The sequence below is a fragment of the Pyrgilauda ruficollis genome, unplaced genomic scaffold (genome assembly GCF_017590135.1).
Source record: "Pyrgilauda ruficollis isolate IOZ18807 unplaced genomic scaffold, ASM1759013v1 scaffold38, whole genome shotgun sequence".
Taxonomy (NCBI): domain Eukaryota; kingdom Metazoa; phylum Chordata; class Aves; order Passeriformes; family Passeridae; genus Pyrgilauda; species Pyrgilauda ruficollis.
Window position 1 is genome coordinate 4,452,618 of NW_024525267.1, and position 19,135 is coordinate 4,471,752.

The 19,135-nt window shown below is 46.1% G+C and overlaps 1 protein-coding gene across 3 annotated transcripts in view; it reads left to right on the top strand.

The window, feature by feature from the left end:
• Positions 1–998: 998 nt before the first annotated feature.
• Positions 999–19,135, top strand: part of RCOR1 (REST corepressor 1) — an 83,432-nt gene continuing 65,295 nt past the window's right edge. The window contains exons 1-3 of one of the 3 annotated variants that reach the window (XM_041476276.1): positions 999–1,235; positions 1,876–2,055; positions 2,151–2,210. In XM_041476276.1, the coding sequence (XP_041332210.1) occupies positions 1,878–2,055; positions 2,151–2,210 (238 nt within the window). In that variant the 5' untranslated portion in view covers positions 999–1,235; positions 1,876–1,877. Of the gene's footprint in view, positions 1,236–1,503; positions 1,610–1,812; positions 2,056–2,150; positions 2,211–19,135 lie in introns of those variants that run through there. The other 2 variants (XM_041476274.1, XM_041476275.1) reach the window with 2 other exon arrangements.

Here is a 19,135-nt window from a genome sequence, read left to right on the forward strand (position 1 = left end):
GGAAACTGACTGCATATCAGTATGTACATACAACACACATACCGAGCGAAGATGGGAAAGGAGATACTGTAAAGACCTCAGTATGCTGAAGCAACCTACCACACACCTCAACAAGGTATTTATTTTCTTAATTTTAATGGAGAAAAATAGTGCGTGAATATTAAGGACCCTTTCTAAACTACTCCCTGGAAGTGAAATAATTTTGATAACCTTAGGCACAAGATAGAGAAGGAAGGGTAAGGCCAGGGCTGGAGCCGATGGCTCTCCCCCAGCAGCTCTTTCCCCCTCCCCCTGTGCAAATTCTCTTGGATTAAAATGGCAGAGGGAGGCGGGGAGTGGCTGGGGACAGTTTGGCTGATACGAGATAACCGCTGCTAGTCAAATGGCACTTTTAATTGCTCGGGCCAATAAAAAAAAAACTTGCTACAGAAGTTAATTTGAATGAAAATAGCAGACACACCCCGCAAGCTGCTGCCCATGACCGTGCATTGTGCTGCCTCAGCCTGATGTACGGTACGAGTCGCAAATAGCAGCGTGCGCTCTGGATACATTTTGGTTGCCCATTTTAGCCACGGCGGGGCTGGACATCCCCTTTTCCCCCCGGCAGCTCTCCCCCACGCCGTGCGGGTGTTCCCGACAGGAGCCTCGTGTGGCAAGGGAAGCGATCGCGGCGCCGCTGCCGCTTTTGTTCCGCACCTCGCCCGCTGCCGGGCTACGCCGGGGCCGGCACGGAGCGTGGGACGCGGCCGCCCCGCCGGGAGGGCTCGGGGCCGGCTCCGCCCCGGGGCCGCGTGGGGAGCGGGGCCCGAGCGCGGAGCCCGGCTCGGCACAAGAGACCGGGGGGAGCCACGGAGTTACTTGGGCGGACCCGGGGCGGCGCCCGGGGCGAGGGCGACGGCGGCTCCTTGGGCAGCGTGCGGTGCCCCCGGCGGGCGGCTCTGCCCCGGGGGCAGCGCCCTGCTGACGGGGCAGCAGCGCGGAGCCGCCCGTGCCGTGCCGCTTCCCGGCTGGCGGCTGCCGCTCCCCCGGCTCTCTCCCGCCCCGGCGCTGTCCCGCACTCTGGGCTCCGCTTCGGTCGGGCCGCCCCCCTGCTCTCCTCGGACCACTCCGGGTCGCCGGGATCCCCATCCCCTCGTGGGACTCTCGCCGCTGCTGCCGGCGGGAGCCGTCCCGGACAGAGCAAGTACAGACCCCCATCGCTGCCGGGATCAGCTCCCCGCGGGCAACTGAGCTTTGTATGGAATCCCATTCAAACTACACCGTAACCTTCCGCCACGGGGGAGGCGGATGGGGGGGCAAAGTAGTCCCTCGCCACGCTCCTCCCGGGTCCGAGTTCCCGGCGGAGCGGCGGAACCGGGGCCGAGCCGGGGGAGCGGCCGGGGAGGGGCTCCCTGGCGGGGGGTGCGGCCCCGCCTCCCGCCCGCTCCGCTGGCAGCCGAGGAGCGCGGAGCAGAGGTATCGCTGGGCGGAGAGATCGCGGAGAGATCGCGGAGCCCGCACACACACGGCCCGCGGTCCGCCTCCACCGCGCCCAGCGAACGGAAGCGCCGGGCCGCCGCGATGGACAGGCGGCGCCGGCCAATGGGCGGGCGGGATGGCCTCCCAAAATGTAGGTTTGGCCAATGGGAAGGGGCAGGAGCGGGGGGAGGCGGGGCTGGCCGCGGGCAGCAGCGCAGGTTGAGCGGAGTCCCAGCGCAGGGCTGGGATGAGCCTCAAAGTTCGGGGCGATCGCGGTGGGGGATGTAGCAGCGCCGCCACCGCCGCGCACCGGCCCGGCCCGCCCCGGCTCCCGCCCGCCCTTGGCGCCTCCCACAGCCCCCCCCCCCCTTCCCTTCTTCTCCACACCCCCCCTCCCCTTCCTCCCCTAAATGCCAGCCATGATCGAGAAGGGCCCGGAGGTCTCGGGGAAACGGCGGGGCAGGAACCAGAACGCCGCCGGGGCGAATAATAACAACAACGGCGGCAGCAAAAGTTTATCCGCCGCCCCCAACGGCAACAGCAGCGTGAACTCCTGGGAGGAGGGGAGCTCGGGGTCGTCCAGCGATGAGGAGCACGGTGAGGAGCGGGTGCGGGTGCGTTTTTTTGGGGGGGTTGGTTCTAGGGGCCGCTCGGGCCCACGCGGGTAACGCTTCTCCCTCTGCCTCCCTCAGCTGGCGGCGGAATGAGGGTCGGGCCGCAGTACCAGGCGGTGGTCCCTGATTTCGACCCCGGTAAGTCTTTATTATGTTTTAAGGGGGGGCAACTCCTCCCCCTCATCCAGTGCTTTGGACCCTCCGCCCCCCGATGAGTGGGGTACGACCCCCCCCTCCCCCCACCCTCGGTTCCGCTCATCGGGTACAAAAATAATCTCCCCCTAATTCCACTCTCAAACACCCAGAGCAAGAACAAGGACCCCCCCTCCTCCCCCCTTCCCCAGCGCACACGGTTGATAAAAGAAGTCTCGATGCTTTCCAGAGGGCGCTTTGCAGGCAGGGAGGAACAGGGAAGCTGGCAGGGCTGGAGGAGGCAGGAGATGGCAGTTGGGTGGGTTTTTTTTCTTCTTCTTCTTTCTTTCTTTCTTTTTCTTTCTTTTTTTTTTCTTTTTTCGGATTTTTTTGCTTGTTTTTCTTTCTTTTTTTATTTGTTCCGTCCTCTCGTGAACTCGTGTTTCTGTGGTTTCAGTGATAGGGGTGGAACTAGAAGACATCAAGTTATAATTACAATTTTTTTCGAAGGTATTTAGAAGTGACTTAGGTCTCTATTTTAATTTTCTCTCTTCTTAAGACGCTGTTTGCCTCTGTCCTCAAAAAAAAATGTTTCACGTTCCAGCTATTCTGCTTCGGTTCTTTGTAAGCTAATTTAAAGTGGTATGGAAGCAAATTTTGAGCAAACAAAGGAATTGGGGCTGTGCTGAAAGGCAGGTGCTGGAAGCACGGTGCTACTGATGTATCTCCGTATATAGAAAGACAGGCTGTTGACCTCTTTAGTTTGAAATCTAAGCTCTTTTTTTTTTTTTTTTTTTTTTTGGTATTGTTCCTTTGTAAGTGGAGGTTTTAGCTAGTGAAAACCCTCCTTCTGTCTGGAGATCCTAGCGTTTGGAGTTGTCCCTTTGCCCAGCCCAAACTTAATTGAATCCTCCGCACCTCTCAACACTAAAACAAAAAGAATGGTGTGGAAAGCCACAGTGTCTCCTTATCGAATAATCCTGAGAGTTACTGTTGTGTGGACTCAGGAAAAAGATTTATCGTGGGTCATGCTCAGACTGTGCACTAACGTTGGATGCCTTTTTTATTATTAAATATATATGTCCGTTCCTAACTGTTAAGATCTCAGGGTGGGGGGAGGGCAAAGAGGCTTTTTTTTTTTTTTCTTAAGTTCACTATTACATGTATTCGTTTACAGAATAATTTTTCCCCACTCCTTCACCCCTTGGTTTTCTTGACAAAATAAGATACAAGGGAGGTGCATTTCTTGGTTGACCAGGAGGAAAAAGGGAGCGGACAGGGGGGAGGAGGAGGAGGGAGGGGGAGGAAGGGGGAGCTCTTAGCTAGGCAGCAGTTGACACTGGTTTTCAATCTGTAGGTCAAACGCAGCATTTCTGTAGCACACAACGTGCATCACACTGACTTATCAGCCGTGTACCACGACTGTACTTGGGCTTTACGGTCACCCTGGTGAATTATGCTCTTTTGAGCAATTCATTTATTGAGCATAATAGGTGGAGGGGGGAAAAATATTGTGAGCTGCTTCCTCTCTGTTGTGTACTCAGATGTACATTGTTCTGGTTTAAACTTACAGACATACAGTGACCTATACAAAGGTTATTGCTTTCTGTGCTGTGTGGAGTGGAAGGGAGGGGGAAGTGTGTGATCTGAAGAAACAATTTTTTTTTCTGAGTAATCTGTACCTAACATGGGATCAGCAGGTGATTGTGTTTGAGTTCACAGTATAATACATAATACAGCAAGCTCACAGTAGCTTCACCCAAAGTAAATGATCAGTCAGGTGGACATCAGATCCTCCTTTACTGGCCTCTGGGTGGTTTTCTTCTGTTTCTGAAAAGTAAACCTTGTAGTTATGAAGTTTGGAGTGAACTTTTATCTTCTCGTGTATGGAAGAGTTTGTTTCCTGTGTTGTGGAATCACCCTGGAATCATTTTGCAATGCCACGTTGTTCCCTGATTTTTGTTATCTCTTCTTGGTCCTAAAGGCTAAAAGCTACATTAAGTTCATTTGTTATGTCTCTTTTGTTTCCCTCTTTAAGAAAGAAAACCCTAAATAAGCTGAACATGCTGCACTTAGACCTTTTGACTAAAACTGTTAAGTTGTCCTGTCTCACTGGTAATGTCAGAAGTTAAATCTATGAAATAGTGTTATCAGAGTGAACAGATGCTGTGTCTGTTTCTCACTAAAAGTTTTAATAATTGGTTGACCAAAAGATCCTAAAGCTTGTTTGTTGTTGAGTTGTGGAGGCTTTCACCTTCAGGTTAGCTGGCTGGGAGAATGCTGAGTGCTGGTGCTGCTCTGGTTGTGTCTGAGGGGAAAATCACACAGACCAGGCCTTGTGTGCATTTCTTTTTTTAAACTTAATGTTCAGTTATACCTGTGGCTGAGGTATATCTGTAACTGCTTATTCTTACATCAGCATTTTACGTGGGAGTTCCTCTGTCCCCATGCAGAGGGGCAGAGAAAGCATTTCATTTTGTTTCACTTCTCAGCCACAAGGGAGCTGCTGCAAAGAGCAGTGAAATTAGGAAAGCTTTGAAAGATCTGAAATCCTTTTCTGTGCAGCTGCAGGAGAAAAGAGAGCTAGAACAAGGGAGGGGTGGGATGTAAATCTGGGTATCATGAGTTAAATACTCAGAGAAGAGCAAAAAACTGTTGCATGGTATGGTCTGTAAGTGAAGAGTGTTCTCAGTGGTTGCCTAAGTTTAGGAGGTGAATGGACTTTATCGTGTTCTTGCTGGCATGGGGAAGGATAGAAAGTTTTTGTATCTCCCTTGCTTTACCAGAGTATGAGGAAAGGGTTAAGGGTTGTGCTGCTGCTTTGTTTTTCCTTCATCCTTGAAAGAAAATGACAGTTCCAGAAATCAGAAAATGACAAGTTCACATTCTGAATTAAAATACCTTAAAATTATATTAAAATTATAATACTAAAATATTATAAATAAGTTTATAATATTTTTGTGGCTAAAACTTGCTGTGGCTGTGGCCAAGGAAGGCCTGATTTGATTCTTTGACTGTGAAAATGCTTGTGTCTGAAATCCTCTGTAGGAGGTGGTTCTTACTCACAGCTCCTTTAGTAAGTCTCTTTACAGTGGCAAGGCCTATTCCATCAGCTGGCAGAGCCTGGTAGGTGCTTTGCCAAAGTTATGTTGCCATCCTTTTTACCTATCCCAATCTCCCCATGTTTTGGGAAAGTATGTTCTCACTACATTGATCCTGCTTCTTTTATTATCTCAAAAATTTACAGCTTTATTATTGTTATTTGTATGATAAGAGCAGCTGTACAGTAAATGCAAGCCTTTTGCAGAGGCAGTGTGTGTATTAAAGAAGCAAATTCAGCTTGGGAAAAGACTAGGTGAAACTTCTTGGGCTGAAAATCCTGTGCCAGAGCTCACTAGACTCAGTAAAACTTGCACTTCACCTTTGTTTCACTGTTCAGCCTTGAGTTCACATATATGATGTGAAAAATTGCACAGTTGCTCTTGTGTCTGCTATTTCTTCTTATGAGAGCTCAGAATCAATTATTTGCCAGCCCAAAATTCTGTGTGTTAAACAAAGGCTGATATTAGTAGGTCAGCATTTTTTGTGAGTTCTGAAACAGACACGGAAGATTTTTGAAGAGGCAAACTATTATGGTTCTTTTAATCCATACAAATGAAACCCACGTGTCCTATTAATGGAAAAACTCAGTGGAAGGAAACATTGCATATCCTAAAGCTAAATAAAAATCTTTCATATGGGGAAGTACTGATATTGTACTTGACTGTTTTATTTGTTGCTTATTAATTTATGCTATTGGAACACTGAAAATAGGAGGAAGAAAACATTAGTGAGCACTTCAACACAGCCAGTGAATTTCACTAATGATTAAAGCTTCCATAATTTTGAGGAGTGTTAAATAACTCCCTGAAGAAAACAGTTACTCCCAAATTTTGACTGAAGGCAGATGAACTTTTTTTTTTGTCCTTTGTGGCATTACAACTTTAGATTTCCTTATTTGTTGCAATGGCAGTAAAAATACAAGTCACATCTTGTATCTTTGGACATTGGTTATGTTGGTCATCTTTGGCAAGCAGCTTCTGGGGCTCTTTCCAGTAGAAACAGATGTGGAAAAGCAGGTTTGACTCAACAGTGTCTTGTGGAAATGCAAGTTTGGGATGTCTGTCAGCTGTGAGACTTCAGTCCCTTGCTTGCAGTGTTGCTGTTTTCCCAGTTTTTTGGTTTTGTACTGTTACTGTAGCAGTAAAAATGGTGGAAGGAAATGCACCTGTAGTGCTTTCACCCCTCGGTTCAGAAGAGCCTACTGGGAGGTGCTCAGTGCCAGAATGTCACTAATCCTTGAGGAGCTTGTTCTCTGGCCCACACTGTTAGCTGTGCTCTGTGTGCTCCTGCACAAACTGTTGGTATTCCCAGGCTGCCTTTCGTGACTCTGTTGTTTTAGCATTGCCAAGAAATCAAGGGGGGGAAAAAAATGAAACCGGCAACTTCTTTCACTATAGTGAGAAACCTTGTCAGTGTAGTTGTGTCTAAGAATTAAAAAAAAAAAAAAAAACCAAAAAAACCAAAAAACAACTAAGATAGTCATTGCTGTCTCTTACCTGGAGTGCCTGATTGCTGTGTGGAAGTGGTGGCATGGCCATGTCCTAGGGAAGGAAACTAATACATCCATCCTACTCTGGCTGTTAAAATGTGCCTGCTCTCTGCCTATTTAGGTTCAAAGGTTAGAAGTATAATACTGGGACAGCCCCTGGGTGTCTTGATTCCCCTAGAACTGTTGTATTTCTCTGGTGGCTGTAAAGGTTATATTAGGTTGTATCATGAGCTACTTCATGGGGTTCTGGGCAGAGGCACCTATTGACCTACACAGTCAGGACTGTAACCTTTTTAACAAGAGGTTATTATAAGCCCCTTATGACTTAACACTTGACAAATCCAACTCCCTGTCTACTTTTTCTGGTTCTTTCTTTGTGGCTGGTCCTGTGCCTGTACTTGCACTCTTAATAGTTTGCAAGTAGTGTGAGTACCCAGTGGGTGTGGAAAAAATGGTGTTCTGCTGAATGGACTCCTCAGAAAAGGGATGAGGAAAAAAGAGTGCTTTTTAGGTGAGACTTCGGGAGCTCCATCTAAGCAAGTGGAAAATTCAGAACCAAACTCCTGCAACTGGAAATACTGGTATGCTGGGGAGCTATCTCATCTCTTGAAATGACTGTGCCTTAAACTCAACAGGCAGGAACTCAGTGCAACAGTCCCTTTGGAAAAGAAGGAAGAGTTAAGAGGGTGTTTGATCTAATCAGAAATACCAAACCATAATGTACTAATGCCCAGAGTGTTTGGGCTGACAGAGGCTGCCTGGTGTCTTGGTAAACCACAAACACCGTGGGTCTTTCACTGTTGTTTGAGGAGATGTGCATCGTCCCCAAAAAGAGTGTGTTTTCAGAATTAGGTGGTGGAAAATTTAGGTACTGGAAGATTTCAAGTCTGGTGGGAGAAAAGGAGCTTTTCCCCCTAGTTGTAGTTTGCTCAGTGCCATGCTTCCTCTATATGTGGGCTATATTTGTCTTGCCCTCCTTCTCAGAGGTCACAGCCTCTGTGGATGTGCTGTAGCGCAGAGCAGATGAAAAGGTCCTCCACCTCGAGCTGCTCCACCAGAAACTGCTGCCAAACCCTTGGGTTTTTGTTTCAGCACTGCAGGAATTTAGGTACAGTCAAAGGGTCAGGCTGGTGTTCAGCAGCCCTGGGGAAGGGGGAAGGTGACTCCTGCTGTCTCCTTACTGGGCTGGCAACTCTGCTGGTGTGTGGGTGCGTCTGTCTCATCTCTTTCTGTCAGTGGTACGTACTGCTGGTCCAATCTCCAGCGTAGGAAAGGCTGCAGTCCTGCTACTGCAGAGTGAAGCTGACTTGCAGATGCTGACATTTCAGCTTATCCTCTGTTTCTAAAATCCACCCTGTGGAAAAAGGTGAGTAGTGCTCAAGTTGGAAGTTCTGTCATCCATACCTCTGGCACCACAGCAGGAGGACAGCTGTTGATTTGGTGCCATATCTTTTTCACCTGTGGGCTGCTTGCCTGAGGGGAGACTCTTTTTGAGTCTACATTGCCCAATGGTCAGCTTTCACCCAGCCTGTTCACTCATCCTGTGAAGGGGTGCAGAGCCTCTAGAAGTGAGCACAGCTCCCACTCAAAACATGTTTCAAGGCATGGCTTTGGAGCTTTCTCATTATTCAAATAGTGCTGAGAACATCCTTCTCAAACCTTAATGCCGTTGTAAACAAACAAATCTCGGTGTAGCCAAAGCCTGTGGCTTCCTTCCCTGCCTGGCACATGCAGTGTTTGCATGTGGAGGTAATAGCTGTCTCATGTACTGACAAATGTATTAATGGCTGGACTGGAATTAATACCAGGTAGAGTGACTGCTTTGTTCTTCATAGCTGGTTCCTGCTGCTTAATGATGTGCTCTTAAAACTCTTGTTTTCAGTCCTAGTTAGGTCTGTGACTTGGCCAAGTGAAGGCTTAGAGCTCCCTGTGATTAGTCATTATAATTAGCTCGGAAATCTTTGCCTCTGTGATCAAGGCGTACTCTATAATGCGGCTTATAGTGGGCTCCAGCCCTGTCACATACCTGCAGAGGAGTATGGATGGCAGTGCTCTGCTGGACATATGTATGTATTTAACTGTGTTGTAACTTTAATACGCAATTCCTAAGATGTGCCAGGAAGGTAAATCTGAAGTAACTGCCTCCTCAGAAACTTGTGGTTAGTGCTAGTACCTGCTTCCCTCGGACAGAGCAGTTTCTGGTTGTGGTTCTGGTTCTGCTTGCCTTACCCATACCAAGTGTAAGGTAAGATTGAGACATGGTGACTAGCAGCTGGGTATAGAGAGCAAATAAAAAACGAGAACTTTGGGCTAGGCAGAGTATGCCCCTTTCCTAGGAAGTCTGTACCTCTTTTCTGCACTGGGTGACCTTGTCTTTTGAGCCTTAGGCTTGGCAGTGTAACAAGATGAGCAATCCCTCATTAGGTGTTTAAACTTGAAAGAGCAGTTTGAAGTTCAGTTCTTGAAAATACAAAGTTGATTTGTAAGCTAAACTTGATCTTAAAAAGCATTGTTTAAGGAATGCTTGATTAGGTGTCTGTTTCTTTAAAATTTTCAAGCCTTTAATTTATCGTTCCATATGAAAGTTTTGATGACTTTGTGCTTTCTGAAAGTGCAAGAGGATGTGTTCAACCTTATTGAAGGCAGTGAAAGTTTCTCCAGCACACTGGAGAATTGGGATGCTTTTGTGCTCCTCACATTGTTTTGAAATGCAGCTGATTGTGATGAGCACTGGCTTTAACTATTGTAGATGTCAAACTCAGTAAATTTTCTGTACTTCTCATGTAAGATTTTGAGATTAAGCCAGAGAGTTTAACGTACCTTTCCAAGTATCCTCAAAAATTCAGCTTTATGCAGCAGCTTGCTCTTTTAACTTCATAAAGGAAGTATCGGTAAATGTTGCCTCTCTGAGGGGAGGTGGCTGCAGTAGTGTGATAAAATTGCAAAAATCCCATCTTGTGAAGCAATTCTAGTCTATTCTCCCCCCTTCAGCCCTGTCCCTCTATCGTGCAGGTATGTTTAGGGGACATCAGTAGGGTCTCATAGGTACTCTGTGTGTGTCTCTGGAAAAATATCCTTGCCCTTTTAGGGGCAGGAGTTTAAGGTGGTGAGTTTTTGTCCTTAAAGTTATTTAATCTTTTTCCCCCTCCCCTAACTCTCTGCTCTTCACCTGCATGGATTTCACAAATACTAACCTGAGAGAACTTGCTTTTGCAGTGCAGTTGTCTAATTAGGAGAGTCTAGCCACGTGGCTGGCTGTTGCAGCTTTTCAGTTCTGCTCTCTGTAGGTATCTGGGATAACCTGCCATTGTAGCTTGTGCATATACTTTTTGATGACTGGATGTTTTATCAGGTTGGTTTATCAGGTTTTAGTTCACGGAGAGACTTTGATTTGAAAGTTTGGTATTGAGAATAATTACTAGTGTGCATGACCTTGAATTGGTGTCCTTCTAGACTTTGTAACCCTAATGTGAAAGCACAACATAACAAATGTGTAATCATAGTTGTGGCTTCTGGTTTCAGAAGTCCCTAAGGAATATGGATAAACAAGGCTTGTATGCAGGGGTACAGTGCCTGTTGGTCCCTGGAGAGGCTACAGAGAGATTCTAGTTCTACACAGGGCTTGGGGATGGATAAAGACTAAGAAAAACCTCCCTTGAGTAGGAAATCACCTGACTGGAAGAACTGAGTTGACAGGACTGGGAAGATTTGGTCTGTAACAGGATTGTTTTTGTAGCAATTCTTTACATGCAGCTTGCATTGAAATACAAGGAGTTTTTTTTCTCTTTCCTCTGACTTCCCACTTTCTTTGGGTGTCTAAACTCATCCCCTGTTCTCATCAGTAACACTGGTTTGAGTTTTGGCCCTGTGTAAATGGTGATGGGGGATTTTTCTCCTCCCACCCTGTGTTGAGAGCCCACTGCCCCATGCAGCAGGTGCTGCTGGCTGGAGTTGTGCACAGGTCTGCATTTAGGTCGCTAACAGCTGTGTGAGAAGCTAAAAGTGTCGCGTCTGTAACCCAAGCTTTTTTGTTCTAAAGAATGTAAAATGTTCAGTGATACCAGTGTGTGCATCTATTCCTTTGGCTGATGTCTCTCCATCCTTAGGAGGGAGCTGGTGTAGGTGCTTCTGGGAGGAGTAAAGGACTGTGAAGGCAGGCAGGCATACCAGGTGTAGCATTTGTACTTTCTCGGTATTGTTTTCTGTCTGGGAATCTTAAAGATGTCCCTCCTGGGACCCTTGTGCTGATTTGTGCAGCTGCTACCACACTGTTCATGACAGTAGTCATGGGAACACAAGTAGGATGATACAAGTTTAAAACTCTAACTTGTTGCTAGGCAGACCCAGCTCAATGTGTGGATTAAGTAGTCTTAACAACAACAAAAAAAACCACTCCAGATATTCTGCCACTTCTGTGGGGGAAGATATCTGGGCTTACCCCTAACTTTGGGTCTTTCTTTAGGCTGGCAGAATGAAGCCAGCCCCAGAAGAGTCCCCTGACACCAGCCAGCCTTGGGGGAAACCCCTCTTCTACATCTGAATCATGAGTAGGTGGTGGCTGGGGGGGTGGCAGTTTCAGCAGGTAGGTTTTGACACAACCTTTTGTAAAAAACTAAGTGCTGTGGAGTAAAGCTATGTGCTTCTCAATGCAAAACCTTTGTGCCACTCAGTCTAAAAGTTTTAGCCTGCATTAAAATAGGTACTGCTACAAGTGACATACACTCTAAACAAAGGTCATGGGCTTAAAATATCACAAGATCACTTTTAAACTCTAGCTGTAAAAATTAAAATTACGACTAAGGCAAGGTTAAACACCTTCAAAAATTGCACTGCTTTTGCACACTGTTAGTATAGGTGTTCTATGTGCTGCATGAGCTGGTGTAGACCTTTTAACTTGTTGATAAGTTGTTCTGTCCCAAGCTTGTGTTTTGGCATTTTATGTTCAAGAAACAAGGGCAGCCTGTTCCCTCAAGTTATTTTTGTTGTCAACGTGTGACAAAGGATGTATGGCACATTATGGGGCCCAGAGGGAACTGGAGACCCAAACTTTCAGAGAGTGATAGCCCCTATATGCTACTTGAGGGCTGAGCTCCAGCATGTCTTTGTCCCTGCAGCTGTTGGCTTCCTGTATCACAGCAGTAATTAGTTATGCTCTGGCCACTGGTTTAAATGGATTTTTTTTTTTTTTATTTTATAAGCATTTGCTCTGCAGTAACTGTCATTCCTGTTGGAATAAGGCCATTTATAGAGATGCTCCCAATTACCACCTGCTCTTTTTCTTTCTTAGCAAAATACACTCTTACCTAATTTAACCTCCCACAGCAATTGCTTTGAAGTTGTTTTCTCATTGCATCTTGGCTCGCTGCTATACCTTCTCTTACTGACCACCCTAACAAATTGCAGTTGTCCTTGTTTGTCCTTCCATAAATTACCTGCTTCTGGGGAGGAAGCCTACCTGCTTGGTTTGCCCTAAACACTTCTGTATTCAACTATTACAAGAAAAGATTTTTTTCCTTTATATGTCTCAGCCCTTTGTTTGTTTCTTAAGTGCTATTTGTGGTTCTTCAATTTTCATTAGAGTTTTACTACAGTTTACAGATTCTCTCCACCTTCTTACTAACCCAGCCCTGCTTGGATTTCTGTGCTCCTGAGTCGTCTTTCTTGGTTCTTTGTTCATCCAGGAGAGACAGCCAGGTTTGATCTTCACTGTAGTTGTGTTGTTCCCTCAGGCTGGAAGAAAGTGGTCATGATTTTTACTTTATTATAATTTTGCTCTATAAGAGAGGAAAATGTATTAGAAATCTGTCCCTTAACCTCTTTTATAACTTGCATGCCTCTCTGGACATAATATCTGCCTGCTTTTCAAGCATTTGTGTAGCAGTGACGTTTTTGCCTTTTCAGGCTCCTTAAGGCTTTTGTTTCATCACTGAAGAATTTCTGCCTCAGCTTCTCCTGTGGAAGCCACTTGTTCTTGTAGGAGCAAATGCTCCCCACACTTTAGCTGGTGGAGTATTTGTCACTTTGGCCAGTCATGTCACTCTTCTGACCTGTTGGTGCTGAGAGCGAACAGGTGTGTGAGAAAGGTGAGAGAGCTGCTCTTCCCTTCAGCCAGGGCTGCCCTGGGAACGGGCTGAGTGCTTGCCTGGAGTCTTTAGCTGGCCCCTGCCTGCTGAGCACTGAGGCTGAATTGCTGAGAGTAGCTCTGAAGTCTGTCCTATGAATTTGGAGGGAGAGGGGAGGTCTCCTTACCTATTCCGTGAATAAAGCAAACCTTGAGGTTGCTGGCTGACTCAAATCTGTGAGCTTTGAGGATATGCAAGAGCTTTTCTCTTGGCTGTAGTCTCAGCCTCGGGCTCATCGTTGCGTGCGCTGAGGGGAGGCTCGGAGGGTACAGCTGGATCTCATCTGAAGTTCTCATCGCCTCTCTTCTCCTGTTCAGCTTTATGCAAGTATCAGATAACTTGGGAGAGAGGCTTGCTGGTGGGAACTTGGTGGTGGAAAGATGATTTTTCAGAGCTGTCCTCTGGATCTCAGCCCAAAAGCTGAGTTGCTTGGCAAATAATTTCTTCCTGTGTGTACTGGCTCCGAGAAGTGGGTCTGCTCTCTGGGAAACTGCTGCATTGTGCTCTAGCTCCTTCTGTATTTTGGATGGGTTTTTAGTCCTCTTGATTTGGTTTTTAAGACAATTCTTCCACAAGATTTGTCTTGGATTGGGAGTGCATGGGATCAGTTTCTTTTCTTGGGCAGTTTCAGGTGAAACAGCAAGGTGTCCTCCACACACAAGTCAGGTGCAGTCCTTGTGGTGCAAACAGGGCAGGCACAAATCCAGCCATTCTGCCAGCAGGCTGAAAATTTGGCAAGGGTTTAGGAGTGTATTTGTAGATTTGGGTGAAAAATTACTTTTTCTACTGGAGCAGATGCAAAGATGATTGGAGTTGGGAGGTCTTGCAGTGTTGGAGATCTGGTGTAGCTAGTGACTGGGGAACATCAATTTACTGGTGCAGAGTGGAGATGCCAATCTGAAGCTGACCACTGCTGGTTTGAAAGGATGGATGGAGATTGAGAAAATATTTATAAATGCTAAAGCTGTTTAAAGTGTGTGTGTGAGTAGTTATGTTAGGCAGATTCATGTTGTTTGTTGTACTCATCTTGCTGAAGTTATTTTGAAGGATGGAGGAAAAATAAAGGCAGAACTTCTCAAACCCCTAATAATATTTTTAAAGATCATAAAAGCAAATAAATGAGCTTTTGGAGAGTTAGACTTAGACACAGTCCTTGTTGCTCAGACACTTGCTGGGCAGGGGACTGTTTGATGCCCTCTTACCTGAGCCCTTGTGGAAGAGGCTCTGGGAGCCCACGCTGGGCTCCTCTTGGAGCAGCTGTCTGCAGCTCAGTTTGGTGGAATGCTGTCCTGTCTGCTTATTGCTCCCTCCAGTATGTTGCCCACAGCAGTACCTCTGTAGCCGCAGCCACGTCCTTCAGCTGGAGAGAAGGAAATCACTGGGTGCAGGAGTGTTGCTTGTGCAATGATTTCAGGTCTGCTGGGCCAGGAGGTAGGAGGAGATGTGATGGGGTAGGAGAAATCGTTTGTGTATTCATATAGGCAGTGGATTTAATTCATGCAGCCAGGACTGGGACAAAGCTTGGAGCAGTGCACACCCAGAGCTTGCTTAAGTTGGATAGATGCCTGCTGAAATGTTTATCAAACATGAGAATAAAGGGAAAAAGGTTGTATTTAACCTTTTTTTTTTTGATGATGCATTTTAAAAATAGCTTATGTTTCTAAAGTCAACAGCAGTTACAACCAGGGTTTGAAAAATGGACTTGGCACTTGCAAGCCACAGTGGGAAACACCTGTGCTGCAATATGCCCTGCAGCAGGAAGGGCTGCCAGGGTCGGGTGCTGCTGGCTTACCCTGGTGCTTGTTGGCTCTTGCAGCAGGGTTCTCCTTGTGTGCTGGGATTGTCTTTGCACCCTCACTGCTGCTCTGCTCTTAGTCATTCATGAGTAGACATAATTTGGCTTGATACCTGTATTTCACTGCTGTAAAAGTGATTCTCAGCCTCTGGAGTAGAAAAGAATGAATCTAGTTACTCTTAGCTCAGTTTTACCCCAGTAAAACTGTGGCATGCAGTTGAGGCACTGAAGCTGCATCCAAACTAAGGAAGACACTACTGCACTAATGTGCTAATTTTATACTCTTACTTGGCAGGTTGCCTTTGTAATCAAAGGGCTGGAAATTTTTCAGTTTGAACAAAATGTTCTAAGTAGCTGTGCTCTAGGTAGAAACAGATTTGATATGGGATACTGCCTTCAAAAGAAATCCATCTTTCCATATCTTTTTGGGCATAATCATTCTAACTAAAATTCACTTTTGTGACTAAGTGAAGCTGTAGCCAAGATCTGAGTGAGACTTACCTCTGGAGTTTCCTTTGCAGAGGTGTATTTCATCAGTCTCTGCATCTCATGGGAGTGGAGGGAAGGGGATGTTTTCAGGAAGTACCTGGGCACTTCACTTGACAGTTGTAGTGAATTTCAGCAAACAGTTCTATTGCATGTCATTTTCTCCTTGTTTGATTAATAACTGTTGTATGGGCTTGGTAGAGAACTTGCTCAAAATAAAAAAGAATTTTTAAACAAGTTTGAAAGAGAACATCCTGATGAGCTGTACAGTCCCTGACACATAGAGATTATGCAGTAGGGAGTAAATACCTGATTCTCATCAATAGTTTAAAAGTAATTAAAAGCATATTTTGATGCCCTTGGGTTTTTTCCCTTTGTTTTAGGGAATCAGTGACCACAGACTAGAGAACATATGTATCCAGGTTTACTTTTTCCAACAAAAATGTCCACAAGAATAGAACAATCACAGAGCAGTCACATATTTCTGAAGTGGTTTGAAATGAAATGCTAACTCAAAAGGCCATGTTTATGTTACTGAAAAGCTTAAAACAAATCGCAGGATTGCTTTCAGGCTGTATGAAACGTGTCTTTCTGTTGCCTTTGATTTTTTTTTTTTAATGTAGCTTCCAATGTTCGTGAATCTAATACAGAAATTTCAATACACTATTTTCTAATGAGCCTAAAATTTCTCCTCCTGCAATACTGTAATGAGAGCTGACTGCTAAACTTAATTGCTTTGAGTTTGAGATGAAGCAAGACTCTCTGTGCCATATGTTAAAAGGACAAGCTGACTTGACAACAACAATGTATTTTATCTTTTGCATTTTGGCAAGATTTTGTAGTCCTGGAGGGCAACTATAGGGAGAGAGAAATTGGTGAAGATTCAGCAATGATGTGAGAAGGACTTGTGAGGTCAGCAGAGCTGGAAACTTAAGTGTCTAAGTTGGGAGGTGGGTAGAAAGAAGGAAGAAAACCAAGATCAGCTGGGAAGTGACACTTTACAAAATAGAAATTTTAAAATATCTCGTGTTTTTAGTGTCCTCTTCTGAAGATACTTGGCTATACTTTCTGTTGTTTTGTGATTTGATAGATTAAACACAAAAAGTTTTTGGTTCAGGTGAGTGCAAATCCACTCTCCTAAACTTTGGAGAATGTGGTCTTGAATTGAATTTCTGACAGCAGAAGACAGCCAGGGCTAGGCTAGTGGGGTGGTGCTAGAAAGGAAGCTACATTCATGACAGTCTTGAACTAGCCAAAAGCTGCTGTCTGATGGCCTGACACCTCCACCTTGAACTGAGCTTCTGCTTCTGCCTGCAGCAGCTCTTCTTGTCTGTGTTAGAGGCTTACGTATATGGCTGGCTACTGCTCTGGCATCCTGAGCAAACAGGCAGCTTGCCTGGTGATGGGAGAGCCAGGCCTGTCCTTGCTTTCTCTCCTCCCAGGCAAGGAGACCCGTGGCTTGCTCTGCTCACATGCCCTCTGCCATGCTGCTCTGGCCATTCAGCTGGAGGTCTTCTTTGCTGTGACTTCTGTTTTGCCCTTTCCAGAAGCAGTGTGCTTTGAAGTTGAGGACTTACATAGTGGGGTACATGTTGTGTTTGGCACCTGCTGTTGTTGCTGTCACTTGTGATTTCCCGTGACCATCAGCAAAGTATGATGTCCTCCACAGCAGTATTTATGTGGCCCTGCTGTGCTGGGCTTGGTCACTGTGGAGCTCACAAGTTGCTTACCATAGCCTGTGAAAAGGTGTGTGTGGGATTGCAGCTGTGTGTTTGTGCTGTCCCGCCAGTGTATTTTACTCTCCTCTTGGTTGTCCTGCCTGTCCTTTGAAGCCAGGCAGCGTCCCTTTGTACTGCTGTCAGGGCATGGGGACCTCGTGTATGATTACCTGGATTGTGGCAGGCTGCTGGAAGTGTGAGTGAGCCAAATGAACTGCTGGCTCTGGGGAATGTGCCTGAGCCAGATGCAGGAAGAGCCAAACACTGTAAGTCACCATGCAGGCCAGCTCTTGGCATGGCATTCAGCTGAGTAAAGTTGCAGAACATGTGCTTTGCAGGCTCTTGAGTCTGGATTCAGCTCTGAGTGCATTTTCTAAAGTCTTGTTACTTCTGTTCAGGCTTGAGTTTTACAGTAGAGGTCCTTTTCTTCCACCTCTCTGTTTTACTCCATGTATGTTCTTGGCTAAATACTTGTTTGGGTTAAGGAGCCCTTACAGCTTTCTCTTTTTCCACCTCTAACCTCCCTTCTTTACAGACACCTTGCTTCATCCCTGAGCAGCACAAAGCATTGTCTCTTTTTTGGAGATATGATGGAAATATTTGGTGGAAATATTGTTATCATCCACATTTCTGGACCTCTAAGAGGCTGGGACAGGCCTTGTCTAACTCAGATCTTGTGAGTCATGTCAGTTCCTGTTCCTTGTGCTATTTGACAGATCTACCCCTTCTGGAAAACAAGCAATCAGTCAGTCATGCACTGTCCCCATGTCACATGTTCAGACCAGAACCCTCCTTTGCCATTGGGGTGTCCTTGATGCAGCAGATGGTCACTGGTGTGAATGTCATCCGGCGTGCCCAGAACCCTGTTCAGTAAGAACAGGCACTTAGGGCCATTGCAATACAGGCCTCATGCACTGTCCCATGTCACACGTTCAGACCAGGACCCTCCTTTGCCATTGGGGTGTCGATGCAGCAGATGGTCACTCTGGTGTGAATGTCATCCGGTGTGCCCAGAACCCTGTTCAGTAAGAACAGGCACTTAGTGCCATTGCAATACAGGCATGAGATCCCCGTTGTACTTGGATTTTGGTACAGTTACACGCTGTTGTTTCACACATACGTGTGATGCATTTGTGTCACACACCTGTAGGAAGATAAAGCTTTTCTTGTCGAAACAGATGTTTAAGTGGCTGTTTAACTTACATTGCTGTGCAGCTACAACTGAGTGGAGTAGGACCACGGGCTAGCACTGAGGGAAGTGGTGGGAATAATGCCTCCAAATGGCCATAAATAAATAGTCTTTGGTTGTGGCCAAGCACAGCTAGAGTGTTAGTGAAGCGAGGGAGAGAATGAAGTAATGATCCTGGACAGACCCTGGAATGAATTGGACAGGGGAAGCTGTCAGCACACCAAAAATGGCCCTTCTGTATAGATGTCTGACTAATTGGCAGTGATGGGGGAAAGCACACGTAGGATGCTGGGATGTGACACAAGCCTCTGGAGGGCTCTCGGGCACATCTGACCACTGCCAGTAGCTTGACTGATAAGTGAAGTTGACTGATAGGTTCCTTACAGGGTTTAGATGTGTAGGAACAAGAGGTGGGCAGTGGCAAGGGAAGAAAAATAGCCTGTTCCCCTCTTTCAGTCATTTGAATTGTCAGAGTATGAGCTTGTGCTGGGATTGGGGAAAATAAATGCTTTTGCCTGCAGCATTTATGGCTCTTGGTATTTAACTTCAATCCACATTGAGGAGCTTGGGATATTTGTGTGCCACAGGAAAAGTAGAAACTGTTCCCGTTTAGGACAGAACTTTCAGAGTGCAGTTAATCTGGGTAGTAAGATGAGTAATTAGCACCTCTACTCTGCATATGTGTCCTCTACAGCTGAGCTTCTCATCAGGTTCTTAAGTTTTGTATTCTCTTAGCCCCCAGCTGGGCCAGTGCTCTTTGTACAATGGAGGCTGGACTTGAATGAATGAGAAATCAGTTGGGAGGTGAGCCACTGTGGTATACAGATAATGTGATGGTGTTTTTTCCCTTCCTCCTCCTTTTGGCCCAGTGGTTTAAAACCTTGTTCTAAAAAAATATCCTCTAGTTGATTTTTCAAATGTGACAACAGACAAGTCTTCCCTTAATAAGAGAAGGTAAACTTCGTTTAGAGTACTCTGCCCTGCAGCAAAGAACACTGACATCTGAAGGTAAGAGCTGGTGGCAGGGAGA